Raw genomic sequence first — 27441 nt, 5'->3', positions numbered from 1 at the left:
AATTGCCTGTCGAAAATGTATAAAACCTGACTGCTAGACCCAATCTGGGTCGAAACAGAGAACAGTGACCTGAAGAAAAAAGGGCTGTTTCATCCCCCAGCTGTCTCCTTTTTTTTCTTTAAAGGTCGGTGCTCTCCGGGCTCTCCAGGTCTCCCTCTAGAGAGACCAACGACACACCAGAAGCAGTTTGCTTTCATTCAGCTGGGTGAGTGGTGTGCCCTTCTATTGTTCAGGGACAGATTGGTTCTGCTATGTGCAGTAACATTATTTGTAGAGATCTTGATCTTCTTAGCAGTTCCCTAAGCTGTCAGTGGTCTGCCATATTGATGACAGTACCCTGGTTAGATCTGACATAGCAAACACTTAATGAGACATATGCAACTCGAGGGTGGGAGATAAGCTCCACAGAAATTGGGGCCTTCCACCTGGAAGAGGCTTCAGGGGATACAAAGATAAATACCCTCACTTGAAATACAAGTGATTGCATTTTGTACCACCTCCATGAAAAAGAAGCATAACATTTAGTTGGGCTTTGGGGATTTCAGTTACAGGTGCCATCTTGGCATGTGCCACCTCAGTCTAGGAGGCTGGCAGGTTTGAGGTCAGGGAAAGATAAAGCAGTAGTGCACATTACTCTACTGCTTCTGGGTACAGTTGTGCATTGACCATGGGCCAAGGAAGACAATGCAGCCCTGTGGTGTCTGGCCATGGAGTTGAACATGTGGGTCCAGGGATGTGCTGTCAAGTGGGCATGGGGTAGGAGAAGGACATCAGGCAGATCTGAAGGTGCAGCAGACTGTGGGTGTCAGTGTCTCAGACTCCTTTGCCATCAGCTCCTTCCTCCTTTCTTGTAGTCATCTCCTGAGATATAGGTGGAAGAAAAATTCTGGAAGGAAACTACCTGAGCCTGGCTTATAGACGGGTCTGTACAATGTACTGATATGGCCCATGAATGGACAGTCAGTTGCAGCACTCAGCCCCACTTGAGAGCCCTGAGCATGGTAGTGAAGCTCACAGTGGACAGGAGTTTGAGGAGGATGCTTATCTGAGATGTGGCCAGAAGCATGGGTTTGTGGAGTCCTTTGTGGGCAGTAGCTAATGGTGTGGTTGGTCAAGTGTTTTGACCTCTAGCATTTCTTTTATAGTCTCAGAATTTGTATCTCTTCTTATGTTGCTTATCTGTTTTTGCATGCCATCTACTCTTTCTGTTAACATATTAGCTATAGCTTTTAAAAATTCTTAGTCTGATAATTCTAACATTCTTGTCTTACCTGACTTTGTCTTGGATGCTTGTTGAGGTTCTCCAAACTACTATTTGCTTTTTAGTATGCCTTGTAATTGTTTGTTGAAAGCTGAAGATGATGTATGAGGTAAAAGGAACTCCTGAAAATAAGCCTTTAGCAATTAGTATGGATTTTGTTTCTATAGCAAAATACCCAAGGCAGTCTATAAAGAAAAGAGGTTTACTTAGCTCACAGTTCTGGAGTCTGAAAGTCCAAGATTGGGCAGCCCATCTGCTCTGTTCCAAGGCTCCCCATAACTACTCACCACAGGGTGGATGGCATCATGGTAGAGATGTCAGCAAGAGGTGGAGATAGCATGGTGAGACTGTTACAGGAACTCAAGAGACTGGTGAGACCAATAGATGAAACAGGAGGATTTATTTAGGTGTACACTGACTCAGCAGACTCATGTCCAAAGGCCAAGCCATAACAAAGGAAGAGGTCCAATTTCATACATGTTGCTAAGGAGGTTGATCTACTTAGTGGTGTGTAACTTTGGACAAGCAAAATAAAGGCAGTTTGTCAAGCTGTGACAGTTTTGCAGCTTAACATATCCCAGTGGCCTTGGGCAGGTAAAAACAGGATGTTATGAGAACAGGGGGTTATAAAACTTTACTTACAGGGACAAAGTTACTGATTTAATCTGTATCAGAACAAAGAACAGCCATATTGCTTAGGTTGGAGAAACTTGTTTCTTTTTATTTTTAAATCCTGCTTTCAGGCAGGAACCCAGAATTGGGGTTCTTTCATAACAACTCCTGCAAGAGTAGCATTAATCCCTTCAGAGGGCAATGCCCCTTACCAGGCCCTACCTACCTATATCTATATTTTCTCTATTTATATCATATATCATATCATATCACATCATATCTCTCTATCTAATCTGTCTATTTTACAGTACTGGCAATCAGACCCAGGGTTGCTACCACCAAGCTACATTCACAGTTCCTTTAGTCTCACTAAGTTGCCCAGGTAGGACTTAAAGTTGTGATCCTCCTGCCTTAGTTTCTTTGAGTGCTGCACCTGGCTTAGGCCCCAGCTCTTAAAGTTTCCACCTGCTCCCAATGTCACTACACTGAGGACTAAGGTAGCATGTGGAACTTTGAGGGACACCCTCAACCCACATCCAGACCACAGCAGCAATCCAGTGGAGAGCTATGAAGGGTGTCTGTACCCCAGTGAGTAGGTCTCAGTCTGTTGTTGAGCGTGTGCCCCTATGAACTTCTCATATGCATCTCAGTCTTCTCCTGCCCCCAGCATGGCCAGAAAGGACTGGAATTGAGAATTCCCAGCTGGCTATGCCATAGCATACTACTAAAACAGTAGTTTTATAATAAACTACTAAAATAGTAGTTTCTCTTGAAGACAGACCTTGTTAAGGACAGAGTACTCTGGTGTATTTCAGAATGGTTCCTTTTTTCCTCCCTGTACCAAAGCACAGAGACTCTTCTACAATATTTACTCCTGTAGGTAAAACTCAAAAATATGAGGCCCCCATGCCTTAGTCCTCTGGAGTTTTTATCTCTGAGCATTTTCACTGACTACTGAGCCTCTGGTGATCTGTCAGTGACAGTTCAGGTTTTTTTACCCTGGTACCACAGCCCTGAGCCTGGAAGTTTCTGGTCAGATAATTTGTGATTCTCTTTCCCCACTGTCTGTCTCTCCAGTTTTAGGACAACAATTTGTCTGTGACCTCACTTTTCTGATGGATCTGAGAAGATTGTATATTTCTAGTTGTTTAACTTTTTACTTATGTGGAGAGGGTGAAGACCCTAAGCTCCTTATGGCCTGGATCCCAAGCCAGAATGAATAATTATTTTTGAATATATAAAAGCCTCAAACTGATTATATTATCTTTCTGTCACTCTGACAAAATCTCTGACAAAATCAACTTAAAGGAGGAAGGGTTGAACATGCCAAATCAGCCCGCTGCAGACAGGCAGGTCTGTGGACACCCTACCAAGGTCCTGAGTTGCGTGGAACACACAGAATCAGCCTGCGCCCCGGCAACAATCCGCTGGACATCCCCCCCCCCCCGCCTCGCTTCTCTGTACAGCCACCTGGTTCCACGCTACAAAGACACAGAGGACACTGGACCACCAGACCACGGTACTGAGTCCCGCTGCTCCCGGCCCAGAAGTAGGGGCTTCTGAGCCACCGTCCCACTGCTCCTGGTCCAGAGGAAGGGGCTTCCCAGCCACCATCCCTCCTGCTGCTTCCAGTCCAGAGGAAAGGGCTTTTGGGCCACCTTCTGTCCTGCCACTCCTGGCCCAGAGGAAGGGGCTTCCAGGCCACCATCCCTCCTGCTGCTCCCAGCCCACAGGAAAGGACTTTGGGCCACCATCCCTACCACTGCTCCTGGCCCCTGTCCCACCTCTCCCAGCTCAGAGGAGGTAATCTGTGCAGGCGCCAACAGCCCCAGCCCCCGCCCCGCCCCGAGTCGAAATGAGAAAACACGTAAACGAGTCTCAAAACCAGACTTCCAGATCACCTACAGCAACCCCAAAGGGAAATGAGATGGAACACTCTGGTACTCAACCACCTGGACCCACTGAACTGGCAAAGGAGGAAGGGTTTATTTTGACTTGTGATTTCAGAGCTTCTCATCCATGGTCAGCTGGTTCCATTGTTTCTGGGCCTGTGCTGAGCTATAGCATCATGACAAGGAGATATGGTGGAAGAAACTGTTCACCTTATGGCTGGCAGCAGTCAGAGAATGAGACAGCTGGAGAGGAAGGGGCTGGGGACCAAAGACTTAAGCCTCAAGGTTATACCCCAAGATTGGCCCCACCTCCTGTTTCCATCACCTCCTAATTATGCCATCAAGGTATGAACTGATAAAATGAGGACTCTCACGATCTAATTATTTCCCAAAAGCCCATTAGCAGGGTGATGGAAGTTCAGACTCAGCTGTGCCTGTCTATAACACCCCGAATGCCAAAAGCCTCCATGTGATCTCTGACCAAATGGTCAGGCTTGCTGATTTGGCTGCCCCAGGGCCCAGCTTTATCACAGCAGGGAAGGTGCTTGGCCTCCCAGACCAGGGTGCCTTTTCCACCCAGGCAGTAAGCAGGGAACCTGGAGGGTCCACAGGTACTTCTCTTTGGCCCAGTCACTTGAGAGCTCCTTCTCTCTCCACCCTAGTTCTCCACTCAGCAAGCTCCTGGCTCTGCTGCGTGAGGCTACCATTCGCAGGCCTGGCAGCACTGCCTAGGGGCAGGAAGAGGTCATTCTGGCCTGCCAGTCAGGAGGAAAGGCCTCAGGCAGCAACATTGTTTTCTTACACAAAGGACCAGTGCCACCCTGCTCACGAGGTTGGTTCCAGTGGCTGGTGTCCACAGGAAGAAAGGAGGCTGTGTTCTACAGGAATGCAGGAGAAGAGACAAAAGCTTCTGTGTAGTAGTGAATGCAGTGTTGATACAGGGAAGGTTAATGACTCCTTTCCTAAACAATGCAGCTACCAGCCCTAAGAGGCCATGCCACAGAGGCTACCTGGAGCCTTGGAGCTGTGTTCAGTTCCTACTTCTCCAGAGAGATGTTGGCAAGTGACATCTTTCTTAGCTCAGTAGAGAAGCACTGTGCCTCAGGATTGTTAAAGGAGTAAATTAAGAGTGGTCAAATGAACTCCTGGTACATGAGACAGCCAAAGCAAGCAAAGAACAGCAGATAATAGAACAAGATATCCTTACAAGCCAGATATGTTAGGGTCCAAAAGTGCAGGATGAACTCACTGGCTAATTTAGAATGAGTCCAGGAGCCCCCTTTTGGCAAATGGTGATAGAATATCAGTACTTTATGGATATCACATTCTATTATTTTTGCACCACTTCAAATTTCATAAATCCATTTGATTTCAGTCTGAAATCAGTATCTCTTCCAGAAGAGCGGTCACAGCATGGAGCATGGAGCCTGGAGCTCAAAGCAGCCTGAGGTTCATTCCTCTGCATCCATGGCAATTGAGTGCCAGCTCAAAACAACTGGGCTTTTGTTTTTGTTTTCTTTCTTTTTACGTTCTTAGGAGGGACTGGAGGTGGAGGCTGAAGAGAGCCACACAAAGCCATTTTCCCAGCATTTGTGCCTGTGAGGCTTACTGCTCAAGAGACCATCACTGTGATGTTTGAGCTTTTGCTGGGGAAGATATTCAAAGGAAAACTGTGAGTCTTGCCTTTTGTAGATTCTGCCATAAATATTTCTTTTCATTAGTTTTCATAACTTAAGAGATGGTCATGTCTTTTGCTTTTGAGACGAACACTTTAGGTTAAAGATGCTGAACAGAGGATGGCACTGTATTTACATTTTAGTATGACTGAAATATGTCCACAGGCATATTTATTATCTAATAGTTTGAGTGCTAATGTAAGTGAAACATTAGAGGATACATAGATAAAACTATAGAAAGAATTTTTTTGGAGTTAAAGTAACCTCCATAATAAAATCAATATGATTTTTGTAATTTTTATAACATGCTAACATTAAGTTTAACATTTATCTGTCACTATACTTCTAAATGTGTCTTGTGAAATATATATAACCATTTTTTTTTTGGTACCAGGGATCCAACTCAGGACCTTGTGCTTGCAAGGCAGGCGGCAGAATCACCGAGCTAAATCCCTGGCTCTAATGTATTTTTAATATACTGAAGCATTTTTCAAGATTTCATGGGCAAGATTCTTTTTTTTTTTTTTGGTACCAGGGATCAAACTCAGGACCTTGAGCTTGCAAGACAGGCACAGTGCCACTGAGCTAAATCCCTGGCCCTCATGTACAAGATTCTTGCAGCAATCTTCTGGATTCATCCTGTGGGGTCCTTGAGTGGGCTGGGCCTTCCCTGTGGGGCTCCTCAAAAAGGAAAAGAGGCCCTGTTTGCCTGAGCTGCACCCCTGCTTCCTGGCGGGCTGTGGGACAGGCAGACAAGGACTGTGTTGTGGTGATCACAATTTTTCAAAGAAAAATTCAAGCCCCTGGGGATGAGAGTGTGCACACAGTGTTGAACCCCCTCCAGGAATGAGACAGGCTGCTGCCTGTGCAGCCAGCACCTACTGTGTGGCTCTGCCTTCAGCCTGCACTGAGCAGGTTACAGGTCAGGCCAGAGAGTCCACCCCGAGCAAGGTCTTGGGTAACTGTTTCATGGGCAGACTTTGCAACCTAACAACCAGCTGAATCCCTGGGAGGGTGATCTGTGTGCCCAATGTTCCCCACCTGGGCATATTGGTGTTGATGCTCCCACCAGGTAGAGGGCTGCTGCCAGGTCCTGTGGTCAGCACTTCTCAAACATGAGTGTGCTCTGTTGCCCAGAGCTGGTTCAGAGTGTCACCTAGATCTTAGAGGTTGAGGGTTCCCCAGAGAGTGATAAGATACACACTGGGCTTGTTTCTGTTTGTGGAGGTGTCATTTGGGGTGAGACTCATTCTTGGTTCAAATAGAGTCCTCAAGGGCTGCAAAAATCACTCACAGGACAAGTCATACCCAGAAGAAAGCATAAGCATGGGAATCCCTGACAAAGATAGAAACTCAGCAGGTGTCTCAGAGCTCAGCCTCTCTAAGATATCAGTATTTCTTCACTATCAAGGAGGAAACAGGTTATAGAAGGAAAGTAATGTAGTCTGGTGACATCATTGATAAGGGGCAAAGTCAAGCTTTGCACCTGGGTTTGTCCCTAGAGTCCAAGTCCCTATTGTGCTGCAATGCTGCCCTCAGGCCCTGCAGCACATGGAAATACCCTGCTCCTCAGAGACACAAAAGTTTTCTTATATGATTTTTTGGTCATAGTTCTTTTTGTAAATTCAGTATTTTTTACTAAGTCTTTTAGGAAAGATGTAAATAAAAGTGAAAGGAAGGTGAGTGCCATGGTGTGAATGTGTCCCATACATTTGTACGCTGTAAACTTCATATCCAGTGCAACTGTGTTGACAGGTGGACCTGTACAAGGTGATTTTCCATGTGGGCTCTGCCTTGGACTGTCACCATTACAAAAGTCAATCTGTTGGCTGTTCCACCACTCCCAGCCCAAAGGTAGGGGCTTCTGGGCCGCTGTTCCACTGCTTCCAGCGCTGAGGAAGGGGTTTCCAGGTCACCATTCCACCACTCCCAGCCCAGAGGTAGAGGCTTCCAGCCATTCCACCGCTCCCAGCCCAGAGGAAGGGGCTTCCAGGCTGCCATTCCACCACTCCCAGCCCAGAGGAAGGGGCTTCTGGACTGCCATTCCACTGCTCCCAGCCCAGAGGTAGGGGCTTCTGGGCCATTGTTCCACCTCTCCCAGAGCATAGGAGGTGAGCTGTAAGGGCACCAACAGCAACCCCCTTCCCCCGTCAAAATGAGAAGACATATAAACAAGTTTCAAAACCGACTTCCAGATCACCTACAGCAACCCCAAAGGGAAATGAGACAGAACACTCTGATACTCAGCCACCTGGACTCCCTGAACTGTCAAGAAAAGAGGATCTGGAAAAAATGAAATCAGATATAATTTCTCAGATAACAGCAGTGATTGTGCCCATAGTGCAAGACATGATTAACATATATAGAGAGGACACAGATAAAAAAAATAGAGGCGCTGAGAAACATGATGGATTCCTAACATAGGAAACAAATGGAATCCATAAAACAGATGCAAACAGATTTCCAGGAGATCAAAAACTCCACTGAAAGTCTACACGCAGAATGAGCCAATGTGAGGACAGAATTTCAGATATAGAAGATAAGATTGGAATTAGTGACCAGGAAAAAAAAATTGCTTCAAAATTGTAAGGGACCATGAGAAATCAATCCAGCAGCTGCTAGATAATGCAAAGAAGATTAACATAAGACTGATTGGCATCAATGAAGAAAAAGGAGAGAGTGCAGATGACATTAAAAAATTGTTCACAGAAGTAATGGCAGAAAACTTCCCAAGCAGGGGAAAAGAATTTGAAATACAGATAAGTGAGGCATATAGGACTCCACCGAGCCTTGATCAAAAAAAAAAATCTACACATAGGCATATAATTGTTAAGATTCCTGAAACCCAACAGAAGAACAAAGTTCTACAAGCAGTTAGAGAAAAGAAACAAATCATGTACAAAGGAAAGCCCATCAGAATCACAGCAGACTTCTCAATGCAAACCCTCAAAGCAAGAAGAGCTTGGAGTGACATATTCCAAGCCCTAAAGGAAAACAGTCTCCAACCTAGATTGATGTACCCTGCAAAACTATCTTTCAAAGTTGATAGAGAAATAAGATACTTTCACGACAAAGAGCACCTTAGGAACTTCATGAATACCAAACCAGCACTCCAAAAAATTTTAGATAATATCCTAGACAATGAGGATCACAACGCCAGGAAGCACAGCAGAATGAATCCATTGGGTGTGATAAGAAATTAAATGTAAAGGGGGAGAATCCAACAAAAAGAAAAAGTCATGACAATGATAAGTCAATACATATCAGTTATAACCATCAATGTTAATGGTCTCAATTCACCAATCAAAAGAAATAGACTGGCAGAATAGCTCAAGAAGCAAAACCCAACAATATGCTGCATACAAGAAACCACTTAATTCAAAAAGAAACTCATAGATGGAAAATTAAAGGGTGGAAAACAATACTCCATGCAATGGGAACCTGAAAAAAAACAGGAGTAGCTATCCTCTTTGGAGATCAAGTGGATTTCAAACTAGCACTGATTAAGAGAGACAAAAAAAGGACACTACATCCTTGTAAAGGGAACAATCCAACAGGAAGAGATGACAATCATAAATAGATATGCACCAAACACTAGTGCATCCAACTATATAAAACAAATACTAACAGACATGAAAAGTCATATATGCACTAATACAATAGCAATGGGGAACCTCAATACCCCACTGTCACAAATAGATCAACTAGACAAAAAATAAGTAATGAAATACTAGAACTCAATTGAACTCTTGAACAAATGAACTTAAGAGATGTTTACAGAGTGTTCCACCCCACAAAATCAGAATACACATTCTTTTCAGCTGCACATGGGTTGTTCTAGAAAACAGACCACATACTTGCTCATAGAACATGTTTAGGTGCAAAGGAATTGAAGTTATCCCCTGTATATTATCAGACCATAGTGCAATGAAATTGGAGATCAATAGCAAAAGAAACCACAAAATTTTCATAAACACATGGAAATTGAACAGCACACTTCTGAATAACGAATGGGTCACAGAGGAAATTAAACAAGAAGTCAGACAGTTCCTTCAATTAAATGACAATGCCAATATAACATATCAGAAGCTCTGGGACACAATGAAAGCAGTCTTACAAGGGAAATTCATAGCAGTGAATATACATATTAGGAAAACAGAGCAAGCCCAATTAAACAACCTGATGCTGAACCTCAAGCTTCTAGAAAAAGAAGACCAGGACAAATCCAAAGCTCATACAAGGGAGGAAATTATAAAGATCAGAGCAGAAATCAATTCAATGGAGACTAAGAGAATGATACAAAAAAATCAATGAAGCCCAGAGTTGGTTCTTTGAAAGAATAAACAAAATTTGCAAACCCTTAGCCAACCTTATCAGAAAAAGGAAAGAAAAGGCCCAAATCTATGCAATTAGGAATGAAAAGGGTGAAATTACAACAGATCCAGCAGAAATCTAGAGGATCATCAATACCTACTTCCAGAACCTATACACCAATAAGATGGAAAACACAGAAGAAATGGAAAGATTCCTGGATATGTATGAATTACCAAAGTTGAACAAAGAAGACCTAAAAATTGTAAATGACCCAATATCAATCAATGAAATTGAAAATGTAATTAAAAACTTACCAACTGGGCTGGGGATTTACCTCAGTGGTTTCGTCGCCTGCTGTGCAAGCACAAGAACACAAGTTCGATCCCCAGTACCAACCCCCCCCAAAACAAAAAAACCAAAACTTACCAATTAAGAAAAGCCCAGGTCCTGATGGCTTCACTGCTGAATTCTACAAGACATTTAGAGAGGAACTACTGCCACTACTGTTTAAACTCTTCAATGAAATTGAAAGGGAAGCAATACTTCTGAATTCTTTCCTGGAAGCAAGCATCACCTTGATCCACAAAGCAGAGAAAGACCCAACTGAAAAAGAGAACTATAGACCAATCTCACTAATGAACATAGATGCAAAAATCCTTAATAAGATACTGGCAAATAGAATGCAGGAGATCATCAAGAAGATCATATACTCTGACCAAGTGGGATTCATCCCAGGGATGCAGGGATGGTTCAACATATGCAAATCAATAAATATAATACACTATATCAATAGAGCCAAGGACAAAAACCATATGATTATCTCCATAGATGCAGAAAAAGCATTTGACAAAATCCAACACACATTTATGATAAAAACCCTATAAAAATTGGAATAGATGGTCACTACCTCAATCTGATAAAAGCCATCTATGAAAAACCAACAGCCAATATCATACTAAATGGTCAAAAACTGAAATCCTTCACACTAAAATCAGGAACAAGACAAGGATGTCCACTATCACTACTCTTGTTCAATATAGTTTTGGAAACATTAGCCATGGCAATTAGACAAGAGAAAGAAATAAAAGGAATAAAGATAGGAAATGAAGAAGTCAAATTGTTATTATCTGCCAATGACATGATACTCTATATAGAAGACCCCAAGAACACCACCAAAAGTCTTCTAGACTTAATAACCAAATTCAGTAGAATAGCTGGATACAAGGTCAACACACAAAAATCAATAGCTTTCCTCTGCATGAACAACAGATTCACTGAGACAGAAGTAGGACAAACAATTCCTTTCACAATAGCATTCAAAAAACTGAAATACCTAGGAATCAACCTAACGAAAGTAATCAAAGACCTCTTCTCTGAAAACTATAGCATTCTGAAAAGAGAGATTGAAGATGATATCAGGAAAATGGAAAGACAACCCCTGCTCCTGGGTAGGAAGGATCAATATATTGAAAATGGCCATACTTCCAAAACTGCTATATAGATACGATGCAATTCCAATTGAGATCCCAGCAGTATACTTCATGGACCTTGAGAAAACAATCCAAAAATTCATTTGGAACAAGAAGAGACCCAGAATAGCAAAAGCAATTCTAGGCAACAGAGACATGGCAGGAGGTATCACAATCCCCAACTTGAAACTATACTACAAAGCTCCTGTGATAAAAACAGCAGGTACTGGCAAAGAAACAGACCTGAAGACCAGTGGAACAGATTAGAAGATGCCAAAACATCTCCAGACACGCTCAGCCATCTCATCTTCAATAAAGGAGCCAAACACCCTCACGGGAGGAAAGATAGCCTCTTTAATAAATGGTGCTGGAAAAACTGAGATTCAACTTGCCAAAGATTAAAACTAGACCTATATCTCTCACCATGCATTAAACTAAAATTGAAATGAATTAAAGATCTAAATGTTAAAATAGAAATGCTGAATCAGCTGGAACAGAGGTTAGGTAGAACTCTTGAAGACATTGGTGTAGGAAAAGATTTTATGAACAAAACCTCAGTTGCCCGTGAACTAGCACAAACGATCAACAAGTGGGATCTCTTCTTATTAAAAAGCTTCTGCACAACAAGAGAAACCACGAGCAGTGTGAAGAGACAACCCACAATGTGGGAAAAAATCTTCACCTGCTGTTCTTCAGACAAAGGTCTACTATCTTGAATCTATAAAGAACTTAAAAAGATCAGACCTCCCAAAATTAAAGATCCAATCTGAAAATAGGCATCTGAAATAAACAGACATTTCTCAGACAAAGAAGTAGAAATAGCAAATAAACATATGAAAAAATGTTCAACATCACTGGTCATTCGAGAGATGCAAATGAAAACAACACTGAGATTCCTCACTCCAGAAAGAATAGCTGCTGTCATGAAATCAACCAATAACAAATGCTGGTAGGGCTGTGGGGAAAGAGGAACCCTGCTTCACTGCTGGTGGGAATGTAGACTGGTGCAACTACTGTGGAAATCAGTACAGAGATACCTCAAAGAACTAGGACTGGAAGTCCCATTTGACCCTGCTATTCCACTGCTGGGGATCTTCCCCAAAGAATTAAAAGAATCATACCACAGGGATATATGTGTACCCATGTTCATTGCAGCAAAATTTGTAATAGCTAAAACTTGGAAGCAGCCCAAATGCCCATCAACTGGAGACTGGATAAAGAAAATGTAGGTTTTTACAAATAAAATGGAGTACTACTAAGCCATAAAAACTGAGAAATTAGAGACATTTATAGCTAAATGGATGCACATTGAGGCGATACTCTTAAGTGAAATAAACAGGACACACGTGTAAATACCGAATAGTTTCTCTAGTGTGAGAAACTGAAAGTGTAAATAAGGACTAAAAGGTATAATAGATAATGTAAAATAGGAAGAAAAGGAGCAAAGGGGAAGGGGAAGTGGGAGAGGTAAGGGAAAGGAAAGAAGGGAATGGAATTAATATGAGAAAATGAAAAAATGGAAACAAAGTCTTTGTAAATAGGGAGGGATGGAGGGGTTGAAGGGAGGGCAGGGGAAGGGAGAAAAGTAACCAAGAGAGATTATGTAAAGGTGCAAATTTCCAATGATAAATGTCATTATATTGTATACCTAAAATGTACTAATAAAATAAAATAAAATAAAAAGTCAATCTGTAAGCCAGGTGTGGTGATGCAGGCCTCTGGGAGGCTGAGCCAGGAGGATGGTAAGTTTGAGCCTAACCCAGGCAACTCAGTGACTTAGTAAGACCCTGTCTCAAAAAATAAAAGGGGTGGGAACATAGCTCAGTGAAAAGGCCCTGTATTCAATCTTCAGTATGGCCAAAAAAAAATTGGGTTTGTTGTTGCCAGAGTGAATTTGTTTGTCTTTCTCTGGCTTTCTTTCCTACCAGCTCTCTTGCCATGTTATGATGCACCCAGAAGGCCCTTAGCAGATGCAGCCCCTTGGTCTTGGATTGCTTAGCCTCCAGGACCAAGAACCAAATGAACTTCTGTTGTTTATAAACTGTTTATGGCAGTGGTGATGAACCTATGGGATGTGAGCCAAGTCACCCCAAGAGCTGAGCATCTGATAACAGTTGTTTTTCTCTAAACTAAAACCTCAGTATTCAGGTTTAATTACAGTGCTGGCACTTTGCAATAAGTGTTTTGGGTTGCAGTTTGGGCATTTGGTCTCTAAAATGTTTGCCATTGTTGGTCTATGGTATTCTAGCAAAAAATGGACTAAATTGATCTATATCTGATTCTTAAATCTTTATTTTTCTAGGAATATTTCTAAAAACAATGTAGAGTTTTGTATGCGTATTTGACCACTGAACTTTTGTCATTTTCCTTATAAATAAAAATCAATTCCAAGGGCTGGGGATTTAGCTCAGTGGGGCCACCGCCTGCCTCACAAGCGCAAAGTCCCAAGTTTAATCCCCAGTACAAAAAAAAAAAGATTTCAAAAATCAATCCCAAATCCTCCATTTGTAAAGTTCCAATACTCACAACTGCCAAAGGTTATTGAAAGACTTTGTTTAGTGGCCAGAGCTCCATTCTCAGTGACTTTATGTCCTGTACCACACATGTAGGAAAGACACTTTGTCACATGACAGAGTATTCTAGTTGCTATTGCTGCAAACAAAATACCCCAGTGCATGGCCAAAAGAAACAAACACACAAACATTACATACCCAAAAGTTCTATAGGAGATTTGGATTGGGCTAATCTTCAGCTCCACTTGATGTCAACTGAGGATACTAGTGATTTTCAATTTAGCTGGCAGCTGAGTTGGTCTAGAGGGTCCATTGTGGCCACAGTCACTCTCTTGTTGGAGAAGGCCAGAGGGCTGGGGCCACTTCTGCATTCCACGATGATAGGACTTTTTACATGGGAGCTGTATCACATAGGAGAACCAGGTAGAAGTTGCATGGGCCCTGTGCCTCAGAAGTCATCCTGGGCCATTTTGTCACAATTTCTTGGTTGCAGGGAGATTGTAAAGCCAACCCAAATCAAAGGGAAGGGTATTAGAATCCACTCCTTATTCTTCTTTCTCCCCCCCCCCTCCTTTTTTTTAGAGAATCTACTTCTTGATAGAGAAGAGATAAGGCCACACTGGAGAAGAACATGAGGGATATGAGATAAGGATGTGGGGTTGTGGACAGCTTCGGAAAGCACAATCTACCCTAGGGTCACACCCCACACACATGTAAGGTACTAGTTGGGGATCACCAGAGTGTGACAAAGGGCTAAAACAACAAAATAAACCCTTGGGTAAAATAAATGATTACTTTTTGTAGCATGGTACATTGCTTCTCTACCCTTAAGCTGTTCTCAGTAGACTCATTTATGGACCCTGATAAAACCATAGAAGCAGTATATTTATACAAGATGAGGGAATTGTTACTGAAGAAAAAGCTAAATAAACACTTTGGCTTCATTTGCTCTTAGTAGACTTAAAGATTACTAATTTTGGAGGTCACATTAATGGGTAGTATGTTTTTAGTTTCCTACTAGCTTTGCTGTAGATGATACCTTTGATATATGGGTTATAATTATTGTCTAGGTTACTTTTTAGGGGCCTGAATGTTACTTCTGCTGAATACACTTACACTCCACTTGAGTCTGCAGAAATCCGATGGGTGACTAAAGTCGGATAACAGCTTGGCATTTCTGTCTTTGTGTCTGCTCCCTTTGCTAGCTTAACTTTTAGGTGAGATTCTTATCATTTATGCATGTTGATCAGTTAAAAATGTTTTGTGCATACCCAGATGTAGTGGCACACACCTGTAATTTTAGCACTCTGGGAGGTTAAGGCAGGAGGATTATAAGTTTAAACCTAGCCTTTGCAACTTAGTGAGACACTGTCTGAAAAGATAAACAGGGCTTGGGATGTAGCTCAATGGTGAAGTGCCCTCGGGTTTGACTCCCCGTACTACACACACATAAAAATGTTTTTTTCAAGACTGTAATAAAGAGTTAATTTGATTGTAAATTCAAATCTGATTCCAGAATTGGATGAGGCTTTGAAGGTCCTGGAATGGGGTGGCAAATTTTTTTGTGAAAAATACAGATGTTTTGAGGATCAAAGGACCAATTGTGGGAGATTCCAAAAATGGACATTTTACTCTGCACTTTCTCAAAGAAAGAGTTGGATCTACTGAATCTGGACTGGCCAGATAATGTGCTTCAACCTACAAAAATAAAAGCAATCATGTGCAATTCCTGAGTTTAGGGTTCAAAAGCATATTTTCATTCCCATGAATGAACCCAACCGTCTCCTAGTAGAAGGTCCTTAAAGTAAAAGGGCTCAGGGGAAAGAATGAATCCAGCGCCCTATCAGGAAAATATGGTCTCAGAGTAAAAGTGAAGTCAAAGGTGGGGTCATAGAGCTTCTGAATTAAGATTCAGATTTAACCTGGTAAAGGCCTTCTATGATGTACATCTCGGATCTTCCTCATTAAATAGACCTTCTAAGGATTTTAAACACATTATCTTACAGCATGCTCTAAGGATCCTCAAACAGGGAAGAGCCTGTTTTAAAAAGATTCAGGGTGGGTCCTGAATTGGATCCCTGGTACAAAAAGAAAAACAAAAACAACATTCAGGCTGTGAATTTTGTCAAATGGTGTAACATCAATACAATTCACAGAAACCCCACAGTTATTAGAATTATATTAGCAGATAGGACATCCATTTAGACTAAAAGACTCATGGATAGTATAAATGAAAAGAGACTTTTGAACCTCTGAACGTGCATAGGAAGGCTATAGGCTAATGAAACCACTGAGTTACAAACACAGGCTACTTGTTATGGAAAAGGAAGAATGACTCAAAGGATGGGATCAGGAGTCCACAAGGCAGACTCAAAGCCACAGAAAATCCATCCAGGGAGCAATAACAGTCCAATTCAGTCTCTAGTGACATGTTAAATTGGGGCTCAGCACTGTTGTGAATGGTGCCTACTTCATGCCTCTCATATTCTCCCTTCAAGTGAGGGTGTCTCTTGTGGCCACCCAATCCCTGTCTCATAATTTGGTGTTTAGTAACTTGCCTTTTTTTTTTTCTTCTTTTTCCTCTTATGGTTCTGGGGATTAAACCCAAGGCCTTCACCTTGAGGTACATCCCCAGCCATTAAAAATAAAATATTTTGAGACAAGGTCTCCAGCCTGGGCTCGATTTGTGATCTTCTGCCTCTGCCTTCCAGAGTGCTTGGTATTACAGGAGAATGCCACCAGACCCAGTTCCATTTCCTCTCTTCCTCAAGCCAATTCTTAACCAGCCTGGGTCCTGACCTGTTTTACACAAAATATCACACTATAGGAGTATACATTTCTTCATGTCCTCTTGATGTGTGTGTGGCATAATCAGTCTTGACATTCAACCAGTTCACTGAGAAAATCCTGAATTAACCAGGCAAACACAGTAGGCAGGAACACGAGGAGGGACAACAGGACCACATCAACATCTGCCATACTTACTTTGCTTTTTAGCCCACAATAGGTCTGTTTTGCTATTTTGGTGAAATAGTCTGTGTACCTGAAAATGGTATGTTCTCTATCACTAGTGGTATATACGATATCATGCACTATTCTAATATGGTACATATCACATTGGTTAATCAAGTTGTTTGAATCTAGATCATCTTGGATTTTTTTGTTTGTTTTGGTACTGGGGATCGAATTCAGGACTTAGCACTTTCGAGGCAGGCAGCGGCACCACTGAGCTAAATCCCCGGCCCCTAGATCATCTTGTTTTTTGAGTTATGTGAGCAGTGTGCAAAATTTTCCACTCTATGTAGGTTGTTTCTGGTTTGAGTTATATTTTTTGAATTTTTGATTTACTTATTTGAAGCTTTATTACAGATCTAGATTTAGAACTGCTATAGCTATTGAATTGATTTTATGAACTAAAGCTCTTATTTTAGTAATACTATTTGTCTTAACATTAGCTCTTTAAAATATAGGTATTGTGTTGGTGAGGTAGTCTTCCCTATCATTTTGCATGAAATTAGGTGGTTTTTTTTTAATGTCTAGCTAAATCTAAAAAATCTGTATTAAAATGGCATATTTTACTTTTACATTTAATATTACTATATATACACTTGGGTTTACTTTTACCATCTTGCTTTTTTTTTTTTTTTTTGCTTAAATTCTTTCATTGGTACATTTTAGGTACACAGTACGTTTACATTTATCATTGGATGCTTGTGCCTGTACCTGATGTATCTTGGTTCTTATTTTTTCCCCATTACCTGTGAACCCTTCACCCCCTCCACCCTTCCCTATTTACATAGACTTTGTTTCCAATTTTTTCTTTTCTCATAATTTTTCCTTTCCCTCCTTTCCTTTCCCCTTCCCCTCCCACTTCCTCTACCCCTTTGGATATTTTCTTCCCATTTCAAATTATCAATTATTCATTTTAAACATTTTAATCCTTATTCACACTTTCAGTTTCTCACACTAGGGGTACTATTCAGTATTTACACGCGTGTCCTATTTATTTTACTTAAGAGTATGGCCTCAATATGCATCCATTTAGCTACAAATGTCTCTAGTTTCTTGTTCTTTATGGCTGAGTAGTACTCCATTTAAAAAAAATCTTTATCCAGTTTCCAGTTGATGGGGACTTGGGCTATTTCCAAGTTTTAGTTATTACGAACTGTGCCGCTATAAATATGGGTGCACCTATATCACTGTGCTATGATTCTTTTAATTCTTTTGGGAAGATACCCAGCAGAGGAATAGCTGGGTCAAATGGGACCTGTAGCCCTAGTTGTTTTTTTTTTTTTTTTTTTGGTACTGGGGATCGAACTCTGGTCCTTGTGCTTTCGAGGCAGGCAGCGGAACCACTGAGCTAAATCCCAGCCCCCAGCCCTAGTTCTTTGAGGTATCTCCATACTGATTTCCACTGTGGTTGCACCAGTCTGCACTCCCACCAACAATAGAGAAGGGTTCCTTTCTCCCCACACCCCCACCAGCATTTGTTATAGGTTGATTTCTTGATAGCAGCCATTCTTTCTGGAGTTAGGTGGAAGCTCAGCGTTGTTTTCATTTGCATCTCTTGAATGACCAGTGATGATGAACATTTTTTCATATGCTTATTTGCTGCTTTTACTTGTCTGAGAAATGTCTGTTCATTTCAGATGGCCATTTTTGAATTGGGTCTTTAAATATGGGGGGTGTCTGATTTTTTTCAGTTCTTCATACATTCTAGATAGTAATCCTTTGTCTGAGGTAAAGCTGCTAAAATTTTTTCCCACATTGTAGGTTGTCTCTTAGCTCTGTTGGTAGTTTCTCTTCAGAGCAGAAGCTTTTTAATAAGATGAGATCCCAGTTGTTGATTCTTTGTGCTAGTTCCCGTGCTACTGAGATTTTGTTCATAAAGTCTTTTCCTATGCCAATGTCTTCAAGAGTTCTACCTAACTTATCTTTCAGCAAGTTTAGTGTTTCTGTCTTAATATTTAGATCTTCAATCCACTTTGATCTTAGTTTAGTGCATGGTGATAGGTATGGGTCTAGTTTTGATCTTTGGCAGGTTAAAATCCAGTTTTTCCAACACCATTTATTAAAAAGGCTATCTTTCCTCCAGTGAGGGTGGTTGGCTCCTTTGTCAAAGATGAGGTGGCTGAGTATGTCTGGAGTTGTTTCTGCATCTTCTAAAGTAGTCCACTGATCCTCAGGTCTGTTTCTTTGCCAGTATCATGCTGTTTTTATCACAGTAGCTTTGTAGTATAGTTTCAAGTTGGGGATTGTGATACCCCTAAGCCATGTCTCTATTGCCTAGAATTGCTTTTGCTATTCTAGGTCTCTTCTGGTTCCAAATGAATTTTTGGATTGTTTTCTCTAGTTCTGTGAAGTATATTGTTGGAATTTCAATTGGCATTGCATTGAATCTATATAGTAGTTTTGGAAGTATGGCCATTTTCACTATATTGGTTCTTCCTACCCAGGAACAAAGGATGTCTTTCCATTTCCCTATATCCTCCTCGATCTTTTTCAGAGAGCTGTAGTTATCAGTGTAGAGGTCTTTTGCTTCCTTTGTTAGACTGATTCCTAGATATTTCATTTTTTGGGGTGCTACTGTAAAAGGAATTGTTTCCCTAATTTCTCTCTCAGTGAGTCTGTTATTTGTGTACAAGAAGGCTACTGTTTTTTGAGTGTTGACCTTGTATCCAGCTACTCTACTGAATCTGTCAATTAAGTCTAGAAGTCTTTTGACCAAGTTTTTTGGGTCTTCTATGTGAAATATCATATCATCAGAAAATAATGACAGTTTAACTTCTTCCTTTTCTATCTTTATTCCTTTTATTTCTTTCTCTTTTCTAATTGTTGTGGCTAATGTTTCCAGAACTATAAAACAGGAGTGGTGCTAGCGGGCATCCTTGCCTTGTTCCTGATTTTACTGTTTAAGTTTTCAATTTTTGACCGTTTAGTATGATGTTGGCTGTTGGTTTTTCATAGACAGACTTAATCAGGTTGAGATAAAGACTTTCTATTCCAAATTTCTGTAGGGTTTTTATCATGAATGGGTGTTGGATTTTGTCGAGTGCCTTTTCTGCATCTATTGAGATGATCATATGGTTTTTGTCCTTGACTTTGTTAATACAGTGTATTACATTTATTGATTTATGTATGTTGAACCATCCTTGCATCCCTAGGATAAATCCGACTTGGTCAGGGTGTATGATCTTCTTGATAACCCTTTGTATTCTGTTTGCCAGTATCTTGTTGAGGATTTTTGCGTCTATATTCATAGGGAGATTGGCCTGTAGTTCTCTTTTTGGGTTGGGTCTTTCCCTGGTTTTGGAATCAAAGTAACACTTGCTTCCAGGAATGAATTTGGAAGCCTTGCTTCCCTTTCAATTTCCTTGATGAGTTTTAAGAGTAATGGCGATAGTTCTTCTTTAAATTTCTTATAGAATTCAGCAGTAAAGCCATCAGAACCTGGACTTTTCTTTGTTGGTAAATTTTTAATTACATTTTCAATTTCACTCATTGTAATTGGGGTGTTTAGAATTTCTATATCTTCTTCATTTAACTTTGATAATTCATATATATCTAGGAATCTGTCTATTTCCTCTGTTTTCCATTGTATTAGAGTATAGGTTCTCAAAGTAGGTATTGATGATCCTCTGGATTTCAGCTGGGTCTGTTGTGACTTCACCTTTTTTGTTCTTAATTGCATGGATTTGAGCCTTTTCTTTCCTTTTTTTGATAAGGTTGGCTAAGGGTTTATCAATTTTATTTTCTTGAAAAACCAACTCTTTGATTCATTGATTTTTGTATTGTTCTCTTAAGTCTCCATTGCTTTGATTTCTGCTCTGTTTTTTATAATTTCTTCTCATGTATGAGCTTTGGGTTTGTTATGCTCTTCCTTTTCTAGGAGCTTGAAGTTCTGCATTATATGAGTCTTCTCTGTTTTCCTAATATGGGCATTCACTGCTATGAATTTCTCACGTAGAACTCCTTTCACTGTGTCCCATAGATTCCTGTATGTTGTATTGGCATTATCATTTACTTTTAGAAACTGTCTAATTTGGTCTTTAATTTCCTCTGTGACCCATTGGTTGTTCAGGAGGTTTGTTATTCAATTTCCATGTTTGTGGGAGTTTTGTGATTTCTTATGTTATTGATCTCCAATTTTATTGCACTATGGTCTGATAATGTACAGGGGGTAACTTCAATTCTTTTAGATTTACTTAGACATGTCCTATGAGCTAGCATGTGGTCTATTTTGGAGAATGACCTGTATGCAGCTGAAAAGAATGTGTATTCTGATTTTGTGGGGTGGAACACTCTGTAAACATCTATTAAGTCCATTTGTTAAATAGCTCGGTTCAGTTCTAGAATTTTGTTAATTTTTTGTCTAGATGATCTATTTGTGATAATGAGGTATTGAGGTCCCCCACTGCAATTGTATTAGTGCTTATTTGGTTTTTCATGTCCATCAATTTTTTTTGTGTGTAGTTGGGGGCATTCATATTTGGTGCATACATATTTATGAGTGTCATCTCTTCCTCCTGGATTGTTTCTTTCACAAGGATGTAGTGACCATCTTTGTCTTTCTTAATTAGTTTTGGTTTGAAATCTACTTTGTCTGCAAAAAAGATGGCTACCCCTGCTTTTTTCTGGGTTCCTGTGGTGTGGAGAACTGTTTTCCATCCTTTTACTTTCAGTCTATGAGTTTCTTTTTGAGTTAGGTGTGTTGCTTGTATACAGCATATTGCTGGATTTTGCTTCTTAATCCATTCTGCCAGTCTATTTCTTTTGATTGGTGAATTGAGGCCATTAACATTGATGGAAATAATTGATGGATATTAATTCATCCTTGTCACATTTTACTGTTGTTGGCTCTTTATTTTTTCCCCCCCTTTCCCTTTAGTTTCTTACCTTGCCTGGTGACTTCCCTCTGTTGGGCCTCATGGAGTTGTGACCTTCATTGTCTTTTTTTTATGCTATTGCTTAGAATTGTTTGGAGTGCTGGTTTGGTGTTCATGAAATTTCTCAGGTGCTCTTTGTCGTGAAAATTATCTAATTTCCTCACTGATTGTGAAAGATAATTTTGCAGGATATAACAGTCTAGGTTGGAAGTTATTTTCTTTTAGGGCTTGAAATATTTCACTCCAGGCTCTCCTTGATTTGAGGGTTTGTGTTGAGAAGTCTGCTGTGATTCTGCTTGGCTTTCCTTTGTAGGTGATTTGTTTCTCTGCCTATAGGATTTTGTTCTTCTGTTGGGTTTCTGGGATCTTGACTATTATATGTCTAGGTGTAGATTTTTTTTATCATGGGTAGTTGGAGTTCTATATGCCTCACTTATCTGTATGTCTGATTCTCCACCTCTGTCTGGGAAGTTTTCTACTTGCTTCTGTGAAGTTTTTTTATGTCAATTGTACTTCCTCCTATTTTTTTGTGGACTCCTATCAGTCTTATGTTATTCTTTTTTGCATCATCTAGCAGCTGCTGGATTGATTTCTCATGGTCCCTTACTATTTTGAAGAAATCTGTTTTCATGGTCATTAACTGCAATCCTGTCTTCTATATCTGATACCCTATCTTCAGATTCCCTTAATCTACTGTGAATACTTCCAATGGAATTTTTAATCTCCTGGATATGTTTGAATCTGTTTCATGGATTCCATTTCTTTCTTATGTTGGGTGATCATGGTTTCCATTTCTTTCTTATGCTGGGCACTCACAGCTTCCAACATGTTTCTGAGCTCATGTATTTTTTTTTTTCTATTTCTGTTCTAGAGCCTCTAATCATGTCTTTCACTCTGTTCACCATCTCTGTAGTTATCTGGGAAATTATTTCTGTTTTGAATTTTTCTAGGGCCTCATTCATCTGATTGTTACTTCCTGTGCTATCATTTCAGGGTGTCCAGGTGGTTGATTATCAGACTTTTCCACTTCGTTTCCCACAGAATTTACCCTTGGTGGGGAGGATATCTCAGTTTGTGCCTTGCTTAAATGTCTTCTCATTTTTGTTTTTGTTACTGTCCTTGGTTTAATTCCTGGGTTGATACCTTGAAATTGCTTATTGTAAGTATCTTTGCTGCTTGTAATTTGAACCCTTATGGAATGGTGTCTTCTAGATATAGCTGGTCTTTAGGTTTTGAGTCTCTAATGACTCTGAGGCTGTCTCATTTTCATTATACCAGGAAGGACAACTGATTAGATCAATCACAACACCTTAGCCCAAGTGATACAATCAGCAACACCATAGCATCAAACACATCTTAGAAAATAACAATTTGTGAAAGTTATTAATCTATCACCTTTAACTGTGTGAATTAAATCAAAATCGAGGACCAACCCAACATATGTTTATAGTGAATAAACTCTTCAATATAGCGATTTTACCCTTCTGGATGGGGAGTTAGAAGGAGTTGAGGATGGAGAGATAGGTAGGCAGAAGGATAGGGGAAGGTTAGCAGTGAGGCCAGAGGACACAGGCAAGAGAAGGAAAGAGAAGAAAAGAAAAATAAAGAAATCCAAATTAGGGCCAGAACAGGAACACAAAGGGAGATGAAGAACAATGTGGGACAGCAAGGGAGTGAGGGAGAGAGAGAAAAAAGAGCAAAGAAGGAAAAAAGAAAAATAAAAATTTTAAAAGAGTAGAAAAAGAAGAAAAAAAAATTAAAAAGAGCAAAAAATAGTGGTAATTTTGAAAATAAAAAATAAAAATGAAAGGCCTCCTTCAGGGTATGTCTCTGCTGTCACAATAGACAACATGGGCAGCAGTGTGCAGTTATAAGTCAATGAGTCTCAGCAAGCCAGTCAGAGACCCGTGAATTTCAGGTAGATTTCTGGCTGCAAGTCCCAAGTTGAGCTGTCCTCCTGCAGAGTTGAACTCTGCAAGGTTCTATTGCAGGTTCCAGCTGCCTTTCCCCTGAAGATAGTCCAGGTTCCGATGGGAGGTGATGATCCCTCCAACTTACCCAGTATGGTGGTCTGGTGTGCCTTTATTGCAGAGATTCTCTTCACTTTTCCAGTGGGCTTCAGTTTTCATCAGGGAGCCTGAGAGAAGCCCTCTTTTGTTCACTTTTGCAGCTCAGGACAATGGCCTTTATGACCCCTTGTGCCTCTGTAGTGTGGAACCAGGTAGCAACACAGCCAAGAGGCCAGAGGTGGGGGTGGGGGGGAGCATCTTGATGTTTTTAATTCATCCTGTTGTTTCCTTCTCCATTACTACCTTTTCTATCAATGTATCACTGTATTTTTTTTTTGGTACCGGGGATCAAACTTAGGTCCTTGCGCTTGCTCAGCAGGCAGCGAAACCACTGAGCTAAATCCCCAGCCCTCACTGTATTTTTTTAATATGCGCTTGACCTCCTGAAGTTACTACACTTTCACTACTTCCTAATAAAGATGCAACTTACAACAGTTAATTCCTCTTATTCCCCTTGCTCTTTGAGCTGTTGCTGGCATGTAGTTTATCTCTACATATTATAAACCTCAGATCATGAGGAAAACACTTTAAAATGTATTCATTCACTTATTTATACTTTCTGGGCCTCTTTTTTTCTTTCCTGCAGTTATGAGATCCTTTTAATTTGACCTGAAATACTTCTTTTACATTTTTTTTGTGCAGGTTTGCTTGCGTTAGATTCTCTCATATTTTATCTGAAAACAAATTTATCTTGACTTCCTTTGTAACAAATACTGTAGTTATACTATCAACAGATAAGTTAGTAAAAATATTATAGACAGACAGAGCTAGGCCCTAGAAAAAATCAATAGAAAAGATGAAAACACATTACACCTGTGGCTGGAGACACATGTTAGAGGTCAGTCCTCAAGATAAAAACGAAACAGGGCCAGGGATTTAGCTCAGCGGTTTTGCCGCTTGCGCACAAGCGCAAGGACCCAAGTTCGATCCACGGTACCAAAGAAAACAAAAACAAAACAAAAAAAACCCCGAAATGACCAGGCCTATGTACTTTCTCCAAGGGATAAGATGTAGCAACACCTGGTCCAATAATGTCTTGACAGACATGTCACCCTGGTGGGTGACAAAGATCTCCAGATTCATCCCTTCCTAAAAAAGTTCTTTCCATATACAGTACGCTTACTACATGACCTGCTTCCACATTAGATCAATATTACCTACGTGGTTATACTTATAACCCTACTGGTTGATCATAGTTTTGTCCCACATTGTTCCCACCTGGTGATTATGCAGCCACCCTGTGATTTTGCTGTATAAAACTTCCCTTGTAAAGTGGGGTCTGTGGCAACCCACTCAAGCCTCCTCCTGTCTCTAAGGAGGTAAAATCTCTCCCTCTCAATAAATATTTCCTAGTCTTATTGTTCCTTAAAATTTATTCTTCAATTTTGGGGAACACGAACTTGATGAATCTCCTAGGTCCTGTCAGTTGGGTTTAGCAGTTTGCTTTTCAGCACTTTACGAATGCTTTTCCATTGTCTTTTGGTTCCCCTAAGTTCTGCTAAATTAGCCCCAACCTAATGATCTTTTGGGTAATGGGTCTTTTCCCTTTGGCACTTTTAAGGTTTTCTCATTAACTACTGATTTTCAGTTTTACTTTGATGTGACATTGCAGTTTTCTTTGTATATATTCTGGCTTGATTTTGCTGAACTTGGCTATTGCATGTTAGATTTATGCCTAATATCGTCGTCTATCAGGGAGAGGCCCTCTCCTAATTAGTCAAGCTGCCGGGGGTGTGGGGGGGTGCTGAGTTGGAGATGCAGAGTTGGTTTCTGCAGTCCATTCCACTTTGGGCCCAGACCATTGCTGCTGAGCTTCTGAGAACCCTCGACTGACCATGTGGGCCTCGGTCAGCCTTTAGGACGCTGGCTCAGCTCTTTAGCTTCTCTTCCAAAAGACCCACAAAACCCGGCAAAGGTCTTCGGGAGGCTATGGCCCTGGGTGCACACCTGCTGCGCGGCCTGCAGTCCTTCAAGCTCACCGCCCCTCAGGCCCCAACCTTCATGCATTCGTTCGCCTGAAAGAAGCGAGGCCCTGGCCTCTTCACAGGCTTTTTTCCAGGACACTCCACAGGTGCACTGCGGCATCACTGGCTCCACAGGGGTCCTCGGTCCCAGACGTGCATGGCTGTACGCAAGCTGAGTGGTCTTCAAGATGCAGGGGCCGGGGCCGGCCGCCCCACCTCACGCTACCGCGCGCCGGGACCTCACAAGGACGCTCGGCGCTGCCGTCTCGCCCTTAAGTCCTCGTCCGATCTGCGGAATCCGCGCAGTCTCCCACTGGCCGCCGCGCGAGCCCCAGAAGCGACGCCTGTTCCTTAAATCAGCGAGACGCGAGAGGACCCGCCAGGCACCACAGCTGCAAAAGCGACAGCCAGATATCTCAGCTCTCTAAACCCGAAGCCCGAGAGGCGTGGCCATGAAGTGCGCTTGCGCCTAGCCCTGGGCGGGGCCTTCCCCAAGGCCTGCGTGTGAGCCTTGTGCCTGTGTGTAGATCCTGAGCGGTGGTTCTACTCCAGACAGCGAGGCACGTGCGGAGTGCGCCTGCGTGGGACACAGAGCCCTGAGCGGAACCCACTCCTCAGTCTGTGCGCACTGCGCTTGTGTGGGTGGAGGGCAGTGGCACAGGCACCGGGTTGGGACTGGACGCCCGTCTGAGGTGCAGACGCTTCATTCAAGGGAGAAACACGGCTGAGGTAGGTTTTCTGGTGGGCAGCTCAGGCGGCTGCGCTGCAAGTGAGGCAGGACATCCTAAATGAGGGATCCTCGCCTGAGTACAGGTTGCTGGTGGCCCGAGGCCTCCGCTGCCTTTCGAGAAGTCTGCGAGCCTAGTGTTGGCTCCGAGCCCTGGGCCCACCGCGAGCTCCGCGTCCGCCCCGCCCCTTCCCAACGTCCGGCCCCACAGTATTTCCCATGACCACGCCCACGTTCGTGCCTGCTGGAACCCTTTGAATGGGAGCCACGCCCCCACCCCGCACCCAGACACTTGGAGAGTCCTGTCTGCTCCAGTCGCCTCAGCCATCCCTGGCTCAGGCTTTCCCTTGAAAATGTACATAAACTAGTATCAGCCTTGATTTAGATGGAAAGCACAATTTTAAACAAAGAATTGCTTGTAATTGAAAATACACACATCCTAGAGGTTGAGGAGAGAGAAAGGGTCTGGGTGAGCTGGCCTCCGTTTTGCAGGTGAGAACACAGGGAAGGCCAGACAGGGGACTTTAAATGGAGTCAAAGCTGTCAGAGTCCCAGGGAGAGAATGGGCTTGGAGCTATTGCCGCAAATCAGCATGGTGATGTAACAAACTAACAACCTGTGGAATAAGATTAACACCGTGTGGGAAGTAGAGAGAGCACAAATTGAAGTTCATATAATTTTAAATGCTTTTAATTGTCTCCGAAGATTTGTGATGATAAATTACATTTCTATACTATTGACACACATACACCCCCCACCCCCGTACCTGCGATCAAACTCAGGACCTTGTGTTTGTGATGCAGGTGCGGTGCCCCTAAGCCAAATCCCTGGCCTGGCACACATACTTTTTTGATAGAGGACCTTTATCAAGGGATTTAGTGGTGAAGTGAATTTAGTTATCAAGCAGTGTAACGTGTACTTTGTGTTTTTCTCTTTTAAAGTAGATATGGACGGGAAAATGAAATAATAAAAGCATCAGATATGAGGCAGTGCTTAAGTGAACTATGGTGACACCAGCTGACTGCCCCCAAAGTGAATTATAGGTAACTGTGGTTCTG

The 27441-nt window shown here is 41.7% G+C and overlaps 1 protein-coding gene across 1 annotated transcript in view; it reads left to right on the top strand.

Moving 5' to 3' along the window:
• Positions 1–27441, top strand: part of Prmt2 (protein arginine methyltransferase 2) — a 58495-nt gene that overhangs the window by 3305 nt on the left and 27749 nt on the right. The window contains 1 exon segment of the mRNA XM_087208011.1: positions 1–27441. This exon segment is cut by the window's left edge and continues 3305 nt beyond it. Coding sequence (XP_087064137.1) covers positions 27388–27441 — 54 coding nt within the window. The 5' untranslated portion in view covers positions 1–27387.

This window comes from Heterocephalus glaber, unplaced genomic scaffold (assembly GCF_053883595.1).
Source record: "Heterocephalus glaber isolate CG9 unplaced genomic scaffold, H.glaber_assembly_v1.0 deba00000122, whole genome shotgun sequence".
Classification (NCBI taxonomy): Eukaryota; Metazoa; Chordata; class Mammalia; order Rodentia; family Bathyergidae; genus Heterocephalus; species Heterocephalus glaber.
This window is presented reverse-complemented; position numbering and strand designations above follow the sequence as displayed.